Genomic DNA, 20,451 nt, shown 5'->3' on the forward strand with positions numbered 1-20,451 from the left:
AGAAAACTCCGGTGCCGCGCCGGGCACCCCTTGGCGGCTGGGGAGGACCGAAGGAACAACTCCAGCGCTACTCTTCTGCCCAGCGGAGCGGCAGCTTTTGATACCCAGCATGCCTTTAGAGAAAAAGCAGCCACAGGGGCAGTCAACCGGCAGAAGAGCAGCACTGGTGGACGGCGTATTCTGCTGGCGGAGCCTCGGGATCCCTGCCAGCCAACAGGTATTTTGGCAGCAATCTGTGGGGGTCGGTGGTCGCGATCCGGGGGGGGGGGGCGGCTTGTGGCAGCTCTCTTGGTGCCCTGGTTTAGAATAGCTTGTCTCACAACGTAACTGGCAGCCCTTACATGTGTAGGTTTGGGAGATAGAGTTTCCTACATGTGGAAGTGCTGACACACATGTAGGATGCCAGGTCTGTGCCGTTCATTTTTATAATTTGCATCTTTCTGAACTGTCTGCTCCACTGTACGCGTCACCAAATACATGTTCACCACTGTTTCCTCTAAACTGAGCAGGAGTCCTCCATTAGTATTGGCGAGGGGGGCAGGGGCATATCTGCGTGGGGCCACAGGGGCCTGGGCCCCCGCAGATTTCGCCTGGACCCCCCTACCATCGACCCTTCTCCACCTCCCCCTCCCTCCCGCACGCCCGCCACCAACCTCCGTTGCCGATCTTTGCTGGCGGGGACCCCAAAGCCCCCGCCAGCCGAAGTCCTCTCTTCCCGTGCAGGATGCAAGTTGCAACGCTTCCTGTTCTTCTGAGTCTGACGTCCTGCACGTTGTTGGAACTCAGTCTGACGTCCTGCGCGTTGTACGTGCAGGATGTCAGACTCGGAAGAACAGGAAGCATTGCAGCCTGCATGGAAGAGAGGACCTCGGCTGGCGGGGGGTTGGGGTCCCCCACCAGCAAAGGTAAGTGACAGCAGCGGGGGAGGGTTGGCGGCGGCGGGAGGGGGTGGAGAGTGTCTTGGTGGCGAGGGGGGTCTGGCAGTGGCGGGGGGTCCTGAAATGGCGGGGGGGGGGATCGGTGGCGCTGGGGGGGGGCTAAAATGTGCCCCCTCCCTCTGGCTCTGGCCCACCCTACCGTCAGAGTCCAGATACGCCCCTGGAGAGGGGGGGGTGCTGTTTCACCATCACATTTTCAATAGTGAGGGACAGGAAAGCTCTGCAGGACTCCAGGGAACCTGCCTGTCTCTAATGATTTGAAAACCAAAGAGGTTTTATAATAGGAGATGGCATGATGTCAAAAAGTTGAAGCCATCTCCCCCTCGCAGCCGCTGTATTTTGAGACCCCAAACATTTGCAGAAACTACTGAAAGCAATCGCAAACTTGTGAGGTTTATGACTACCTATATATGTAACCCTAGGTTTTTAGTTTTGGGGTTTTTTTTTTTTTTTTACTTCTGGTAGGAGTCCCCACAACTCAGTCCTGAGGCTCAGGCAGAGCCGGGGCCTTTCTTAAAGCTGCCCCCTACAAAATAATCAAGCCATCCATGGCTCCAAATAAAAATCTGCTTCTCCAGAGCACCTGCAGATCGCAGCTCACACCCCAGGACCCCCCAGAGGTAAAAAAAAAAAAAAAAGTTACCTGTGGGAAGCTTTCAAATTTAAAAAAAAACCCCACGTGTAGACAGTCATAAACCTCACAAGTTTGCTCTTGTTTTCAATAGCATCTGCAAATGTTTAGGGGGGGGGGGGGCAATCACACAATATGGTGGCAAGCTCTGCCCACTGGCTTCGGCCCACAGAATGGGGCCAGATAGGCCCATGCCGTCTCCTGTCACAAAACCTCCTTGTTGAAAACACAGTATTGAAACAGCGCCCCCCCCCCCCCCCGCTGGCAGGAATGCACTTGGAGGACTTCCACTCAGCTTAGAGGGAAACGTGATATGAACTCCTGCAGGTATTTTAGGCTCTATCTGCTTGGACAGTCCTTTTCTAAAATACCACCGGGCCTGTGCACATCCCGACTTAGGTGACTCTATTCCGGTCTCTACGTTCTGGCGGGACCTGCATGTTATAAAATATGCACATAGGCACCTGTTCATTCCAGCACACAATTTCAGCTGCCTCCAAGCAAGGTAAGTCTGGGCACCTAGGGGTAATTTTATACAGATGCATAAGCACATATGTTTGCCTTTCCATAAAGTAGATGCAACATAGGTACTTCTCTCCTGCCAGGACGCCTTGTTGTTATAGAATCACCTTCCTGGTTTTCTTCCAATCTAATCAACCCCCACTCATGTCTTTTTTTGCCTTCTAATTCTGCAGTTTGATGATATGAAGAAGCAAGCTAAGAGGAACTCTGAAGAACTGAAGAACGTCAAAAGCGAAATCATGGAGATCAACCGCTTAACTCAGAGAACCAACGGAGACATAGAAGCCTTAAAGAATCAGGTCAGAGAAGATTCAATTACTCTCCTTTTTCTGCTGTATGGCGCAATCCTGTTACCTCGAGGTACGGCTTGTAGGTGGTTATATAGATTTTGTAAGAGGCCAATTCCTACATACGTACTCGCTTATGTCTAGGGGGTGTGGCCTCCGCCCGACATTCGCTACATGGAAAATAACGGACAGACCAATGGAATATATTAGTTTATTTATACAGTGTTATATACAAAAATATAGAAAAATCCTTATCAGCTTATAGCATCAGCAATTCCTGATTGCATGCACAATGATACCAAAAATATAGAGAATAACTATGATTATCCTATTGGCTAATCTGTAATGACAGATAAACACAATACCGAGATCCTAATGATTACCACACAAATCTTATACTAGGCTAACAGCAAGTAGAGATCATAAATCCTGACGTCACGCATCTGAGGGGTCCGAGCACAGACCAATTATCTAACCCAGCTTGAAGGAAGTAAGCTATGATCTCACCGTTCCGGTCACCAGATCAGGTTCCTTCCGATACCTCAGCTGAATGTCTCAGCAAGGTCCCACGAGCTTAGGTGATGCACTTGTCTTGCTCAGCAACAGATGATACAGACTCAGTATAGATCCTGTAGACAGCTGTAACCTGGGGAAAAGCTTTGCCAGGTATTATCAGTAAGTCTCTCAGGTAAATCAGGTGCTTGCAGAAATGCAAGTCCTCTCCTCTTCTTTTCTTCTGTTCTTTCTTCTTCCTTCTTCCCGCCAACTCTAGCTTTCTTCCCCTTCTGTTCCCGCTTCTCCGACCCATCAGTTTTCTGGGAGCCAATCAGAAATAATCCCACCATGTACTCCCAGCATCTGTATGAAGCTTCCATTGTCCGTCTTATCTCGTAAGCTCTCTCTCAGGGACATGCATTCTCCCCCGATACAGAGTGACCTTGGAGGTGGTGCAGGCTTCAGTAAATCTATTACAAGCTGAAATGCTGACTTCTGCACAGTTGGTAGTCAGACATATAGGTGAAAGGTTGCAGCGTCCATTTTGGCTGTAAAGGTGCTCTCATGTGCACACCGGGTGGGTGAGATCACAGCAAATACTCCTACAGGCTACTGTTCTCTCATGTGAAGAGGACACATCCAGAAAATGAGCTCTCTGTAACAATTTACATACGGATTTAATGCAAATAGTGTGTGGGCAGGGTAGTAAAGGGGTCCTACACCCTGCTCCAGTGCTTAATTTGGCAGGATGTGATATCACTGCCGCTTTAGATTTGCCGCAGTCTGCGAGCGGTGTTGGACTCCACTGTAATGTTAATCAATGGAAATAAAACCTGGAAAAGAAAATAAGATGATACCTTTTTTTATTGGACTTAATACATTTCTTGATTAGCTTTCGAAGGTTGCCCTTCTTCGTCAGATCAGAAATAAGCAAATGTTGGTAGATGACAGTATATATAAGTGAAACATCAAAGCATTTCAGTGACAGTCTAACAGGATAACGGTGGGTTAGGTAAGAGACAGGGAGAGCTGGTTGGATGAGGGGCAGGGAGATATGCATGGAGATATGAGGGTGTCAAAGCAGTACAATTTTATGGTTTATAATGGGCTAGAAAACCCAGATCTTTGTTAAGCCCTGTCTGGTGGGTGTCAAAATATTTAATCATTCTGACTTCAAAGGTCTTACGTTCCTGTATTGTTTTAAAGTTCCCTTTTAGGATAACATAGGCAGCCGAGAGACCTCGGTTTACAATTTTATAGCAGTAACCGCATTGATACATCACACGACACAAGGCATTTGGTATGGCACAACTCGGCCGCAGCTTTATTTATATACAAACATCTTATACATGGGCATACCCAAGCCGCTCACAGCCTCCGGCTCAATGTCCACCTTCAGTCCGCCGTCCTAGCAGGACTGAGCAATCGTAACTTGAGCTCCCCGCCGTCTAGCAAGGGAGCTCCCCCGTACTCGCAGCTCGCCAGCTGCCTATTTCACATTAGGCTTGGGTACCCCGCCACCAGGCCGGGGCAGCATAGCTTGCCCCGGACCTCCCACTCTAGCCCCTGCGGCCTGTTGTGCCATAAATATATCCTCTAACACATTCTGTAGGTCATTGTTCAATAGGTCATTTCCTATGGCAGATAGGTGTATACCATCTTTCCAGAATAATCCCTCACATAATTCTTCGGCCCATGGGTGAGTGACCTGCCATCCTCCCCTGCTCATTACTTCCACTGCGAGCTGCCTGTTCACCTTCTTTCTGGGCCTGCCCCAGATCTTACAGTGTCTGTGTCGCCATCTTGGGATTATATCGGACCATACAATGTGAGTATTAGGAAACATTTGCGAAATTAGTGACAAGTGCCGCTCGGCAACGCGGACTAAGTCAATGCAGGGGCATGTTCCGATGTCGTTTCCACCTAGGTGAATTATTACAACCGCGGGCAAGGCCAGCACGTCGGCTTTGCGGCGGAGTAGCGGCACTAGCTGGGACCATTTCATGCCTGGTACTCCCGCCCAATGAATCCTCACTCCTCTTGTAGCCAAGCCTAAATGTGCTCCACCTGGTCTTGCCTCTGCTCTGCGCGCCGCCCACTTAATGAATGAGTGTCCAACAATCCACACGGTCGGAAACCCTGCAATATAGAATAGTGTGTATATTACATGTCGCCCGGAGGGCTCTGACCACCCAGTGACTTATCCCTTATGTATCCCCTGAAAGCGTCCGACTTCCATCTCCCCAATTTTTGAATGGATGTCGATGGGAAGCCTGACGCTGCTGCGCTTGTGGCGGCTCCTATCCTAAAGAAATGCGTTCCAAAGCTCCTTGGGTCGCGTCCCGTCTTCAGCAAGCACTTGCGCAACACCGCGGAGAATTGGAATAGGGTCAATGGGGATCTATCTTTGTGTACTAGCAAAGCTTCGCCACCAGTCGGCCTCATTGCTAGATACCTTCTGACATTTCCTACGGGACACGTCTCTAAACTGTCTACCTGGGTTAGGGTGACTGACTGCCACCTGCCCAGCTGGTCCGTCTTGGATCTCTGGATTACGATCTGTAATATATTGTCTGATAACTTGACCCCGTCTAGCAGGAGGCCCGTTCTATTGGCGTTTTTCTTGGATGTGGCTACCAATTCGCCCACCCTCAATGCTCCGAAGAAGGCCAGTGTGAATGCTGCTCGGAAAAGCCGAGTCTCGAATTCTGACGTGCACACAGACTGCAGTGCATGCCAGCTTTCCAATAGCAAGTCATGCGTGATTGGTAGTCTCCCATCGGGCCTAATGCCGCGTTCGCGCCGCCACCCTTCCAACAATTTTTTGGCTAGAAAGCTGTTTCTTGGGTCGCCCCATCCCGCGATCTTTGAGAAGAATGAGAATGTGGTCAAGTGTCTGGCTACGGTACTGTGGAACCATCCCGCCTTTTTTGCGCTTATTATGTATTTTTTTTTTTTGATTCACTTTAAAACTGTACCAGAGTGATTTCCAGATTCCTGCCATCCCCAATATGGCCGACTCCTATTCACATCCTTGCCTCTAATTCTGAAATGGAAATGCCCTCCCCAATATGGCTGTCCCAGATATCATCTAATGGCCTGAGGAGTCTGCCCTATCCAAGATGGCCGCCCCCTGCAGAAACAGAGGTCTGCTCTAACCAAGATGGCTGCCCCCCAGCTGCAGCATGTTCCAGCTAACCCAGCATGTTCATGCTGACCAAGATGGCCGCCCCCAGCAGCAGCATGGTCCTGCCCTATGCCTCCCTGTTCGCCAAAACAGCCCCGGTTTTTTTTTTGTTTGTTTTTTTTTTACTTACAACTCTGCCTCCTGGCACGACCGCAACACTCAGCAGCCCACTCGAACACTCGGCAGCCACTCCAGAGGTTTGATGCCGGATCGTGCTGACCTCCTCTCCTGTTTCTTCTCTCCCACGCCGGATCTGGTGTGGGGAACCGGGATGTTTTTTGCCGGCTGGTCTAGGTCGCCTGGATCGCCGGAGAGCGCTGGCCATGATGCGGGTCTAGGTCGCCGTCGCCGCCGACAGTAGCGCGATGCAGGTGAGCTTCCCCCGGTCTCCTTTTGCGCCGGTCTCTTTTGTGCGAGTAGCCTGGATCGCCGGGAAGCACTGGCCGTGATGCAGGTGAGCTGCAGTGCACCTGGAGCCCGGACGCGAAAGAGGCTGTCTGGGCTCCTCCCCAGGGCTTTTAAGCCCCGTTTCCTCTCCTCTAGGGTTACCATATGGCTCCAGAAAAAGGAGGACGGATTGAGCCAGCCGGGTTTTACTTCCATTGCTTTGAAAGCAATGGAAGTAAAACCCGGCTGGCTCAATTACTTCCATTGAAAGCAATGGAAGTAAAACCCGGCTGGCTCAATCCGTCCTCCTTTTTCTGGAGCCATATGGTAACCCTACGTCTCCTCCTCTCTCTCAGCGGGGTGCCCCTCTTGCGGAGGGAGCTAGCCCACCTTGCTCCTCCCAGGGCGCCCCACTGGCACAATCGCGCATGTCCCCTCGGTGCAAGGCGCCATGTTATCTTCGGCTCCGTGCACCCGAGGGGGCACTACGCCTCCCTTTTCTCACCATAAAATCATTGATACAGTGTTCTGGTTTTGTAAAGTGTTGCCCCACAGGCATGACATCTTTATTAGTACTGGCATTTTTCATATCGTGTCTATGGAAATGAAATCTCTTCTTTAGCACCTGGCTTGTTTCTCCAATATAGCTCCCTTCGTCACACTTTTCCATTGAATGATATATACCACATTGAAAGATGAGCATGTGAAGGATTCCTTTGTGAATAACTGGGATCCTGTGAAATGTTTTGGCACAGTTTGCAGCCGGATATATTGCAAAGATGTGTGCCACTCTCTTCTTTGATCCTGGGGAACTGGGTTCAATTCCCACTGCAGCTCCTTGTGACTCTGGGCAAGTCACTTAACCCTCCATTGCCCCAGGTACAAATAAGTACCTGTATATAATATGTAAGCCGCATTGAACCTGCTATGAGTGGGAAAGCGCGGGATACAAATGTAACAAAAAAATTTTTTTTAAATGTATCCCCACAAATATGGTCGTCTGCAAAAATCCCTTTAACCCTTTGGGTGGTTCTTCTGTTTGTTTTTTTAGTTTTTTACATCCGGTATTATGGCAACGTGAACAACGATTGATCTACTAATTTAATACAATAATACCAAATGGTATGAATAAAAATGTAGAATGGAAAGCATTTTATTGAATGGTCCCTCTAAGTGGCAAACAGCAGCTGATTGGATTAGTCTGCTAGGAGCGTTAGTTTAAAAACCGCAGCCATCTTGATGCAGGGAACCGGATGTAAAAAACTAAAAAAAACAAAAAAGAATGATATGCATTTTCCTGAAGCAGTGGAATCAGTCACAAAACGGAGGAGTGGCCTAGTGGTTAGGGTGGTGGACTTTGGTCCCGAGGAACTGAGTTCAATTCCCAGCACAGTCACTTAACCCTCCATTGCCCGCCGCATAGAGCCTGCCATGAGTGGGAAAGCGCGGGTTACAAATGTAACAAAAAAAAAACAAGACGTTCTTTTCGGATGAATAGCAGCTTCATATATCCACACTTACAAGTTGATAAAAGAATTTAAAGCACGGAAAGACTGTCGGAGATATTACTGTTTAAACCCAACACGAGGGAAGGAAGTTAGAGAGGAGATTTAAGAAAACATCAGCCGGCTGGAGAACACACTATATAAGATAAGTGTGGGTTTGAGTTTGGACAGTATAAGTGCTTAAAATAATGAAACATAAAGTGTGGGGAAGCACAGAAGAAAATGTATTGAAAAATTTATAATACGCCTTATAGAGAATTAAGGTTTCTGAAGGTTTCTAGCAATGTAAGTCGTGTGTTTTCACAGGGCGTGCATGTTAGAAAATGACCAGCAGTGAGACACAATTGGCTTTTCTCATTAGGAGTTTTTTTACATTGGTGTCTACACCAGGGGCATATCTGCGTGGGGCCACGGGGGCCTGGGCCCCTGCAGATTTCGCCCTGGACCCCCCTACTGCCGTCAACCCTCTCCCGCCGTCGCCGTCACCTACCTTTGCTGGCGGGGGACCCCAACCCCCGCCAGTCGAGGTCCACTTCCTCCTGCTGCTGCCTTTAAAAATATTCTTTCAGCTGGTGGGGGACCCAACCCCCGCCAGCCGAGCCGAGGTCTTTTAAGTTCTTCTTCGTCACCATGCTGTTCAAAGCTGCATCCAGTTTCGAAGTCTGACGTCGCAGGACATCAGACTCACAGAAACAGAGTCTATGAGTCTGACGTCCTGCACGTACAACGTGCTGCGACGTCAGACTCCGAAACTGTCTGGATTCAGCAGTTGAACAGCATAAGGACGAAGAAGAACTTAAAAGACCTCGGCTCGGCTGGCAGGGGTTGGGTCCCTCACCAGCTGAAGGAATATTTTTAAAGGCAGCAGCAGGAGGAAGCAGACCTGGACTGGCGGGGGTTGGGGTCCCCCGCCAGGAAAGGTAGGTGACAGCGGCAGGGGGGGTCTGCAGTGACGGCGGGAGGGGACTATAATGTGCCCCCTCACTCTGGCTCTGGCCCCCCCTACCGTCGCAGTTCAGATACACCTCTGGTCTACACTGATGTTGAAATTTAAAAGAAATGAAAGGACCGGTGATAGGACTAGCTCCATAATAATATATCCTGGAGTTCCTATGATAAGGCAACGTTGTGATGCACCTTTAATGGTGACAATCCAGGAGTGGAAGCATTGAGGTCCAATTATTAAAGTAAAAACGAAAACAAACACGCATCTGGGGAAGATTTCCCTTGGAATACACAGGTAGTAGAAGATACAAAACCAAGGAACCCTAATATAAGGAAAATTAGAGGAGTAAGTAGTATACCGTGCCATACTTTGTACTGTTACTTGGATATTTTTACTGCTGTAATTGCCTATTGCTCATGTTTGATCTATTTTTACTGTACACAGCCTTGACTGAATTCCTTCAAAAAGGCGGTAGATAAATCCTAATAAATAAAGATGGCTGCCAAGTCCCTCAGGCTTCATCCTCCATAGCTACAAGAAAATTGGGCCCTCTAGTGTTTCTTCCTGGTAATGACAGGCTGTGATATCCCTGTTATGAAAATGACCTGAAGTGTTATACCCAGTGATCTCTTGGTAGGAAGCTTTAACTGTTTTTCTTTTTTTTTTTTTTAACTAATAAAAGGAAGTGCCTGGTTTACTGAATGACTACTGGGCTCATCCTAATGCAGACAGAACAGTTCTATGATCACCTGTCTCACTCTGCCCTTTCTCCGAACGTCACCTCTGCTTTTGCTTCTCTCATGTCTTCTCCGGATTTAGCACTGGCTTGTTTTGTGTTCTTGGAAATTGCCTAATGTGAGCCAAGTGAATTGTTTCACGTTTTGTCATCTTCTGTGTTTGCTAGCGTGCCAACCTGGAGAACGCCATTGCAGTGGCGGAAGAGCAAGGTGAGCAGGCCATCCAAAATGCCAAGAAAAATATCCAAGAGATTGAGGAGGGTCTGAAGAGATCGAAGCAAGACATGGCCCACAAGATGCGGGAGTACCAGGAGGTCATGAACACCAAGCTGGCCCTGGACATCGAGATCGCTACCTACAAGAAGCTGCTAGAGGGAGAGGAGAACAGGTGAAACCAGGCTGAAGGGTGCTTAATATAGTAGATCTGAAACAGCAACGCTAAGGAGCATATAGCATCAATGATTCCCATCCTATACACAGTTGTAACCCCTTCTTGCCTGGTTCAGTCCTTTTGAGGGATACTTTACTTAAAATAATTTTGGTTTGTAGTTCCAGGCAGAGCCGTAGCGAGGGGAGCTGACACCCGGGGCGGGTCGCCGGTGCGCACCCCCCCCCCCCCCGGGTGCAGCACGACGCACCCCCCCCCCCCAGAGCGCATACCTCCCCCCCCCCCCCCCGGAGCGCATACCTGCGGCGAGGGACGAGCGGGAGGGCCGATCCGCCCCAACTGCACGTTGCTGGGGTGTGTCGGCTCCGCGCTGGTTCACTGCTCTCTCTGTCCCGGAACAGGAAGTAACCTGTTCCGGGGGTAGAGAGGGCAGTGCACCAGCGCGGAGCTGACACCCCCCAGCGGCATGCACCCGGGGCGGACCGCCCCCCCTTCCTACGCCACTGGTTCCAGGTTGGGACCAGTATCTCTACAGGGCCATTAGCAAAATAAGCCCCACGCTGCAGTCGGTCCAGAATTGGGGTTCTGAACCAAAATGTTGACTTAAAAATATTCTTTAAGCAAAAAGGCAAAGTCACAACACCAGCAAACCTGGGCAGAGAGCAAAATTAACAGCACTTAAGTCACTTATTTTTCTTTCAGGCTTTTCGCTCTTAAAGTGTCCTCTTTCTCTCTCTCTTATTTATTGCATTTGTACCCCATATTTTCCCACCTATTTGCAGGTTCAATGTGGCTTACATAGTACCGTCAAAGGCGCTTGCCCAGTCGGTTGATAACAGATACAAGGTTGTAAAGTGATCGTATAAGTTATAATTGGAGGGTCAGAATGGATGAAGTTATCTGGATAAGTTCTGGCACTGTCTGCTTTTTCCAGGTATTCAATTCTTTGTAACGTCTTGAATTTTGGCACCTGGCAGAGAGCACACCACTCGGGACATCGTGGCTGGTCTGCAGGTGGATGCTTCTGTACCCCTGAGAAGAGAATCGCCAAACACAACTACTTTTCACCTCTTAGTGGTCCCTAATCCAGAAACTTTGGGAATTTCAAGCTGTGATTCCTCCTCTCTCTGGGATGCTCTCAGCTCACAATATATTAGTGTTTCTTTATTCCTAACAGGAAGACCCTTGCAAAATGTTCTGTATAAGGTTACTTTCTATAACATATAATTTCAAGCAGATAAACACAAATGTGACCCTCCCTTCCTTTCTAGTTTTTACTCCTATAAGTCAGAGCTGGTTAAATCCAGATGTGGTCACAGCTGTCATTTGTCTTCACAACTTGGCTCTTCTCTTATAGTCCCCTCAGGAGCAGTGTCCCCCCCCCCCCCTCCACCCCCTTCTCCTTTCTCTCCAACTGTTCATTCCTCTCTCCTCCTCAGAAACAGGGGTGTGCTGATTCCAGATCACACCTCTGAACAAGTACAGAAGCCTAAGCCACCCCTGTCAGGTCTCACGACATCTTTACTCCTTTTGGCGCAGTGGCTGGACCAGCCAGAGTCCTTAATTTCTCACAGAATTAGTGCAATGACCAGGGAATCCGAGCCAAAGACCAAGAATTCAAACAGGGCTGGGGTTTTATACCAGTCCCAGTTTCCTTCCATAAGGGGTCTTTTCCTACCATTACCTCATGAGTGGAGAGAGCCTTTCCCTTATTCTGGAAACTGGGAGGGGGCGGTATTCTCAAGGCAAAGTCCAGTACCTTAGTAGAGCCACCGGAGGTCTCTGTTGTCCACTTAGAGCAGAACCTTAGATGTCTCTACATAATAATCCCCTGCCTCCTTCTCCACTTTCACATCATACAGCAGCACTGAGGGGCACACAGCATTGACGATGCTCATCCTTCCGTGCTAAGCCACCTCCTCCTGCTCTCATATTTTGCAGCAGTGCCAGCAAGGAGCCCACAGCACTGATGATCCTCATTCTCTTCACAGTAATCTTTCTTCTTCCTCCTCCTCCTCCTCCCTTCATTATACAACATTAATGATCCTCATGCCCCTCCACAATAGCCCCTTCTTTTCTTCACACCATCTGGTACCACTTAAGAGCTGACGGCATCAACGATCCCCATTCTTGCTGCAATGTATGCTGGAGGCGGTTGGGCTGATTCACTTTTGTGAGGCAAACAAACAAGTCACTTAACCCTCTATTACCCCAGGTACAAATAAGTACCTGTATATGTAAGCCGCATTGAGCCTGCTATGAGTGGGAAAGCGCGGGGTACAAATGTAACAAAAAATAAAATAAAAAAAAGAGTAGAGGATGGCCAACAGACAACTCCAACGCAGAAAACGGAACTTTTAAAAGATACTTTATTCTCCACTTAGACAAGGACCCGACACAGTCCATGTTTTTGCCTGCCTCAGGGGTCACAATGATGTTCCACCAGATACTCAAAAGATAAAACTGTCCAAAGAACTCTGTTTGGGAAACAGTCCAATCGCACAGCGTAGTTACCCAAAGGCGTCAGCTGTGCAATTGGACTGTTTCCCGAACGGAGTTCTTTGGACAGTTTTATCTTTAGGGTATCTGGTGGAACATCACTGTGACCCCTGAGGCAGGCGAAAACACGGACCGTTTTGGGTCCTTGTCTAGGTGGAGAATAAAGCATCTTTTAAGTAGTGTTTCCTGCGATGGAGTGTCTGTTGGCCATCCTCTACTCTTGCTTGTTTGCCTTTTTCTACGTAGACGATCTCCCTGTTCGCGATTTACTTTTGTGAGGATCAGTTTTCCTGGACTCCAGAAACAAGGACTGTCCATCCCTGATATCTTTCACCTTGTTTCTGGGGCCTGTGCCACTCTCCCAGCAGAGGGAAGGAGGAAAGTTTGATCAGTGGAGAAGTTGAGCGGAGAAGAACTGTTGAAATTGAGTACAAGCTGCTTAATGTACAGCTGAACTTCCTGAGGGACAGCAGAGAGCAAAGGCGAGCAAAGGAAAGAATGGAGAACTTAGGCATAAAAGCAAAAAATAAAATAAAATACATTTCTGAGCTGGGGACAGGAAAAGTATGCTCTAAAGGCTGCAGTTCGGGAACACCTGGTATAAATTATCGGTCCAAGTGGTGATGGGAGAAACAGCAGGTCTAATGGATGGGAACATTTAGAGTTAAACAGTGTCCCCTCTGCTGAATGTTAACATCTAATCTCTCTCTATAAAACGCACCTCCAACATTCTAATGAAGCCTCAAGTTTCCCAACATTCTAAATGTGTCATGGTGTAGATCGCTTTTTCTCCATGAGTGTCTGCCCCGCCCTCGCGTCACAACGTGACCCCTTGGGATCTCCTGCTTCTTTTCCAAAACACCTTGACGGAGGGGGGGGGGGGGGGGCCTGCCGCACACTCTCATTCTTTCTCACACACACACACACACACTCTCACACAGACAGCCTCAAACTATGTCACACACACCCACACATTCACTCCGTCTCTCTCTCTCACACACTCTCTCAAACATACACACTCCGCTGAAAACCTTGCTAGCGCCCGTTTCATTGGTCTCAGAAACGGGCCTTTTTTACTAGTAGGTTAATGTTTAAAGCCATTTCTGTGGATAATGGCCACTGTTTGGCTAGCTTAGCCTAGCCATAGATAATTCACCGGCATTATCCGGAAAGTATCGCTGAATATTCTTACACACTACCTCAATATCACAGCTATATGAATACTGCCCAGTCGTCGTGGATTGGAATCTGGGTATTGAGGGCCGGCTGCTGACTATCGTAGATTTTTTAATAAGGCTCTTAACATAATTCCGAACAGAAGATGGGTCCTAAAGGTGCCAACTGGGAAGTGGTAAATGGGATTCACTCCAAGAACAGGGAGGATATCAGTGGAGTGCCCCAGGGATCCGTCGTTACCTTTGTCTGCTATTGCCGAGAACTTGGTAGGAATTATGTTGGTAGATATAAAGCATGAATACAGCACAGACAGTCGGGTAGCACTCGGGGGAGGGGGGGGGAATGGCCCCTTAAATTGTGTCCTTAATCATGATTAAAATGTACTCAGCTTCTTCTTTAAGGAAAACACTGTTCTGGCTGTTCTGTTCTCACATCCTTTTCTGCTCTCTCCTAGGATGTGTGGCCAACTTCAGAATCCTCAGCTCAGTGCTATCAACAGTCTGGGTGAGTTTCTCTTTGTCCTTCCTTCATCTGCACATCCTCAGGTTACTAATAAATCCCCTACAGAAACAGACGCAGGGCACATCAGTAGCTTAGCCAGAAAGCAGATTTTGGGTGAGCCTAAGGGGGAAATGGGTGGATACTGAATGTCCTCTTCACCCCTGACCCCTCCCCCCCCTACACACACACCAGGGGCATAGCTAGACCTCGCGGTGGGAGGGGGACAGAGCCCGAGGTGGGGGGAGGGCACATTTTAGTCTGCCACCTCGCCCTTCCCCTCGCCGCACCCCACTGTAGGAAATGCCTGTGCTGGCAGGGGTCCCTAACCCCCGCCAGACGAAGCTTTCTTCAGCGCCGGTCTCCGGTGCCACTCCATTCACTGCCCTGCTTTTTCTTCTTGCTAACGTCCTGTGCACAGTCCTTTAAGTGAAACTGAGTATGCTCAGTTTCACTTAAAGGAACATACAGGATGTTAGGAGGAAGAAAGGGCACAGGGCAGGGAACGCGGCGTACCGGAGACTTGCACTGAAGAAGGCTTCAGCTGGTGGAGATTGGGGACCCCTGCCAGCAAAACCAGGGGCCCGGATGAAATTTGGGGGGCCCAGGCCCCTGTGGCCCCACCTAGCTATGCCAGTGCCCCCCCCTACACACACATCCCCTCTACCTACCTACCTTTTAAAAGAATTGCCAGGGATCCCCCAAGCCCGCCAGCTGAAGATCTCCTCAAAGAATCCCTGAAACCCCTATGCACACTCATAGTAACAAAGTAAGTGACAGCAGATAAAGACCCGAATGGTCCACCCAGTCTGCCCAACAGTCACATTCATTCTCAAGTCAAGATTTAAATCAACAATGAACACGAGATTATATACTTGATCATGGTCTTTCTTTGGTGTTTCTGGGACATAAGACCGTAGAAGTCCGCCCAGTTCTGTCCTTATGTTCTGAAACGTGGAGCTGGCCCTACCCTGACCTTTCCCCTTCCTATTGCAATCACTTCTAAACCAATCACGACGTTTCTCCCTAAAACCAAAACATTTCTAAATGTCTTGATTAGATTTTTAAAAACACAAACCACTTCCTGCCTTCCTTATGCAGCTGGACTTCTGAAATACGACTTGGAGCCTGTCACCAGGGCCACGGCTAAGAATTCTGCATTCGCACAGCCAACCATCTCAAAGAAACCGGTTCTGATCAAAACCATTGAGACGCTGGACGGTGTGAGGCTATCGGAAGCGAACCACTTCTCCGAGAAGTAGTCCAGGAAGGACAGAGCAAGAGCAGAGCAGTACCCAGGGTGCAGTCCTCCATCTAGCTGTATGTCACTATTGTACATATTAAACGATCCTCTGGTGATAGAAGACGATGTCTCAGAATAATATCACACTACGTTATACATATGTAAATATAGAGATACTCTGCTTGCTGGTGAATTATTATTTGTACACAGGGCTGTTCCTCTACAGCCCAAAGGGGCAATAAAACTCCCAGCCCCAAGGGGTTCAGTTCTCTTGCACTCAGTTGTCACACAGGTGTTTGTCCAAAGCAAAAATCACATTTGTGGCAAAAACAGCACCTGTGTAGTATCCAGTAGAGGAGACAGGCAACAAGGGAAAGGGAAATGGGACTTGATATACCACCTTTCTGTGGTATTTTGCAACTACATTTAAAGCAGTTTACATATATACAGGTGCTTATTTTGTACCTGGGGCAATGGAGGGATAAGTGACTTGCCCATGGTCACAAGGAGCTCCAGTGGGAATCAAAATCAGTTCTCCAGAATCAGAGTCCACTGCACTAACCACTAGGCTACTTCTCCATTAGCAACATTCCATGTAGAAGCCTGCCCTTGCAGATCAGCAATGCGGCCGCACAGGACGTCAGACTCACAGAAACAGAAGCCTGCGCGGCTGCATTGCTGATCTGCAAGGGCAGGCTTCTACATGGAATGTTGCTAGTGGAATAGCAATATTCCATGTAGACAGTGGCGTAGAAAGGGGGGGGCGGTGGGGCGGTCCGCCCCGGGTGCACTCCGCTGGGGGGGTGTCGGCTCCACTGGTTCCTGTTCCGGGGAAGAGAGAGCATGGAACCAGCGGAGCCGATGCAGCTCCCAGCGACGACGTGCACTCGGAGCAGAGCGCCAATGGTAAGAATGCGCTCCGAGGGGGGTGTGCGCGCCGAGGGGGGGTTGCGTCATGCTGCACCCAGGAGGGGGGGTGCGCAGCGACGACCCGCCCCGGGTGTCAGCCGCCCTCGCTATGCCACTGCATGTAGAATGTCAAACAGTAGCAACAGAGTCTCAATAGTAGCAACATTCCATCTAGAATCTCCAATAGAGAAAGGGAAATGGGACTTGATGTACTGCCTTTCTGAGGTTTTTGCAACTACATTCAAAGTGGTTTACATATATTCAGGTACTTATTTTGTACCAGGGGCAATGGAGGGTTAAGTGACTTCCCCAGAGTCACAAGGAGCTGCAGTGGGGATTGAACTCAGTTCCCCACTGCACTAACCACTAGGCTACTCCTCCACTCATTCCACCAATAAGAGCCAACCTCATCAGTGATGTCATAATAGCTTGATTGCCTGATACTTGGCTCACTTCTGATATTGTGATGTCATAAGGGAAAGGGAACTAGGACTTGATATACTGCCTTTCTGAGGTTTTTGCAACTACATTCAAAGTGGTTCACATATATTCAGGTGCTTATTTTGTACCTGGGGCAATGGAGGGTTAAGTGACTTGCCCAGAGTCACAAGGAGCTGAAGTGGGAATCAAACTCAGTTCCCCAGGATCAAAGTCCACTGCACTGACCACTAGGCTACTCCTCCACTCACACAAGAGTCCTGAGGCAGGTCCCATTACCCTCCTTTGCCTCGTACAAATTCACAGCCTTGTTTTAACGAACACTAGTTTGAGTTGAGTGCACAGTTAGTAATCAGGCCCCGTTGGGAATAATGGAGCTTGTGTTATTAAGGCAGCTTAATGAATGAGGGCCTCAAGCTGGAAGCCATCTGGGGACAGTGGAATACCTATCCTCCCTTAATAGTGTGTGAACTAAATTCATCACTAAAGAGTTCTTCAAGCACAGTAGCAGGGATTTGGACTAAGAGGTTCCACTATTAGTCTCCTTTGTCCTTAGAGCCCTGCTGAGAAAACAAAGTCTCGTTGGTTTCCCTTCGTGGTGGTCCTTTGCTTGAGCAGCAGCTCCATGGACAGGCCTAATCCCCAAATTCCTCTCACTGGTAAAGGATCAGATCCCTTCTTCTTCCAGCTCAGAGAGAGAACCGGAAGACTTGCTGGATCTCACTGCTTCCACTCCAACTCTCTTAGCTAGAAAGCTGACCCCCCCCCCCCAACCATAGTACCGTGACCCTACCATCAGGAGGTCAACAAGCACCATTTGCACCTAGAACCAGACAGGGTGGGAGTGGAAGAGGACTGCTCCTGCCTCCTCCCACTAGACTACCAGGGCTGTCCTCAAGGTAAGTCCTGTGGGTTCTCATGGGGTCTAGATGCGAGGAGAGGGGGATTTGGGAAAAGAAGCATGGGGGGGGGGGACGAGCAGATCAGGAAAGAGGATCAGTGACTTGGCAGCTATGAGCTGGGGGTGGCAGCCGATGGTCAGTGCTGGCCACTTAGCTGTGCAGGTACCAGCACTAGATATGGCAGAGTGGTGGAAATGAGGACGGTATCTGAAGTGAAGAAAGTATGGGACAAGCGTAGAGGTTAAGTACATAAGTAATGCCACACTGGGAAAAGACCAAGGGTCCATCGAGCCCAGCATCCTGTCCATGACAGCGGCCAATCCAGGCCAAGGGCACCTGGCGAGCTTCCCAAACGTACAAACATTTTATACATGTTATTCCTGGGATTGTGGATTTTTCCCAAGTCCATTTAGTAGTGGTTTATGGACTTGTTCTTTAGGAAACCGTCTAACCCCTTTTTAAACTCTGTCAAGCTAATCGCCTTCACCACGTTCTCCGGCAACGAATTCCAGAGTTTAATTATGCATTGGGTGAAGAAAAGTTTTCTCCCATTTGTTTTAAATTTACTACACTGTAGTTTCATCGCATGCCCCCTAGTCCTAGTATTTTTGAAAAGCGTGAACAGATGCTTCACATCCATCTGTTCCACTCCACTCATTAAGGATGAGAAAGGATAGTAGAGATCAGTCAATGGTAGGGATGGACAGATGGGATAGACCACATAGCAGGCACAGTGGGTATCCTGAAAACCTGACTGGCTGGGGTGCCTCCAGGACCAGGTTTGGGAACCATTGCCCTATCGTCTTCATTTGCTGTCATTTTCTCTGTTGTTGTGCTCATTGCGAGACCTTAGGAGGAGCAGGTGAGAGATGAGAAGGTGAGCAAGGGTTTTGGCAGTATGTCCATAAGGGCATGGTTGAATTTTGGTAATGCAATTTAAACAAACAAAAAAAAAAGAGACACCTGCACCAGCATTTTGGATGTTTGCATAGAAAGAAAAAGAGATGAGGTGAGGTGAGGTGAGGTGAGGTGGGGAGCTGAAGTCAACAGTCAAGACTGTGGGCAGAGGGAACAGGGTGTTACTGCAAAATAATCGAAACCCTGCCACCTATCCAGCAGCAACAAACAAAAAGCATCTTTACAAATATGAAAATAATTCCTTAAGCAGCCCTTCTCCAAATTAGATGCTCGCGTTTGAACCCTAGAAGTGGCCTCTTTCAAAATCTCAGGCCTTTGAAGAACAAAGGTTAAGAGTAATGAATTTCTAGCACCCCATCAACAATGGGCTGGAACCCTGTAGCATTATGACATCATCACATGCACTGCATCATGGGAGCCTGAGACCTTGGTACATGAACACAGCCTCCGTCCTATTCCCTTCTCAACTCCTACACTTTGCGGGCTGTGTGATAATTTTCCTTGGCTCAGCTTATCAATTAGCGATGATACGGTGGTAACATGAGACCCTGCAGGCTTTCTGAATGGATTTTTCCAGGAACAATGCTAAAAACTGATCCTGACTCTTAAAAATAAATAAATAAATTGGGTTAACCAGAAAACGAAATAGGGGATGAAGGTTTTTGTGCTTAGCTGGGGTGTAATCTGTCCTGCAGCGCTTTGTTAGGCAGACTGGATGGACCATACAGGTCTTTATCTGCCATCATTTACTGTTACTCTTTTCTTGTTTTCTGATCTTTGTAAGATCCCTTGAATGCTCAAACCATCTGCAAAAAAAAAAAAAGAGCAAAGAAAACCACCCCAAAGGGGTGGAGGTACACTGGTTCCTCCCTCTCCCATATCCAGCAGACAGCTAAGACCTGTCGCTTCTTCCTCTATAATATTAGCAAAATTCGCCCATTCCTCTCTGAACAGACCACCCGAACCCTCGTCCACTCGCTCGTTACCTCTCGTCTTGACTATTGCAACCTTCTTCTCACTGGCCTCCCGCTTAACCATTTATCCCCCCTTCAATCTGTCCAAAATTCCGCCGCACGTCTTATCTACCGCGTGAACCGATACTCTCATATCACCCCTCTCCTCAAGTCACTTCACTGGCTCCCGATCCGCTACCGTATACAGTTCAAGCTTCTCCTATTAACCTTCAAATGCACTCAATCTGCAGCCCCCCATTACCTCTCTACCCTCCTCTCCCCGTATGTTCCCACCCGTAACCTCCGCTCTCAGGACAAATCACTCCTATCTGTACCCTTCTCCACCACCGCTAACGCCAGACTCCGCCCCTTCTGCCTCGCATCACCATATGCCTGGAACAGACTTCCCGAGCCCATACGCCATGCGCCCTCCCTGCCCACCTTCAAGTCCTTACTCAAAGCCCATCTCTTCTCCCTTGCTTTTGGCGCCTAACCACCTTCCCCATTCATGATACCTACACTGACTACAGAGTTTGTAACCTCTAGATTGTAAGCTCTCTTGAGCAGGGACTATCCTGCCCCATGTTAAACTTGTACAGCGCTGCGTAACCCTGGCAGCGCTATAGAAATGCTAAGTAGTAGTAGTAGTAGTGGTTCCTACGTAAAAGGTCGCAGAAGCAAAGAAGTAGGAAAGGTAGGCGCTTCTAAAAAACCGGAGGAGACGGCTATAAAGAAACAATTCTTTATTGCAAGTGAAGTGACGACTCAACACAGCTGTGTTTCGGCGCTAGCTCGCACCTTCTTCAGGAGTCTTATGATGTATAGCAGCTGATTGTGTAAAGTTGATAGTTTGTTACAAAAAAACCTTTCATATAAGGTATAAACTTCCACT

At 48.6% G+C, this 20,451-nt stretch overlaps 1 protein-coding gene across 1 annotated transcript in view; it reads left to right on the forward strand.

Moving 5' to 3' along the window:
* LOC115474120 (keratin, type II cytoskeletal 8-like) overlaps positions 1 to 15,560 on the forward strand; it is a gene marked incomplete in the record, with an annotated part of 21,869 nt that extends 6,309 nt beyond the window's left edge. The window contains 4 exon segments of the mRNA XM_030209454.1: positions 2,265 to 2,390; positions 9,803 to 10,023; positions 14,153 to 14,202; positions 15,298 to 15,560. Coding sequence (XP_030065314.1) covers positions 2,265 to 2,390; positions 9,803 to 10,023; positions 14,153 to 14,202; positions 15,298 to 15,458 — 558 coding nt within the window.
* Positions 15,561 to 20,451: the final 4,891 nt, after the last annotated feature.

Source organism: Microcaecilia unicolor, chromosome 7 (assembly GCF_901765095.1).
Source record: "Microcaecilia unicolor chromosome 7, aMicUni1.1, whole genome shotgun sequence".
NCBI lineage: Eukaryota > Metazoa > Chordata > Amphibia > Gymnophiona > Siphonopidae > Microcaecilia > Microcaecilia unicolor.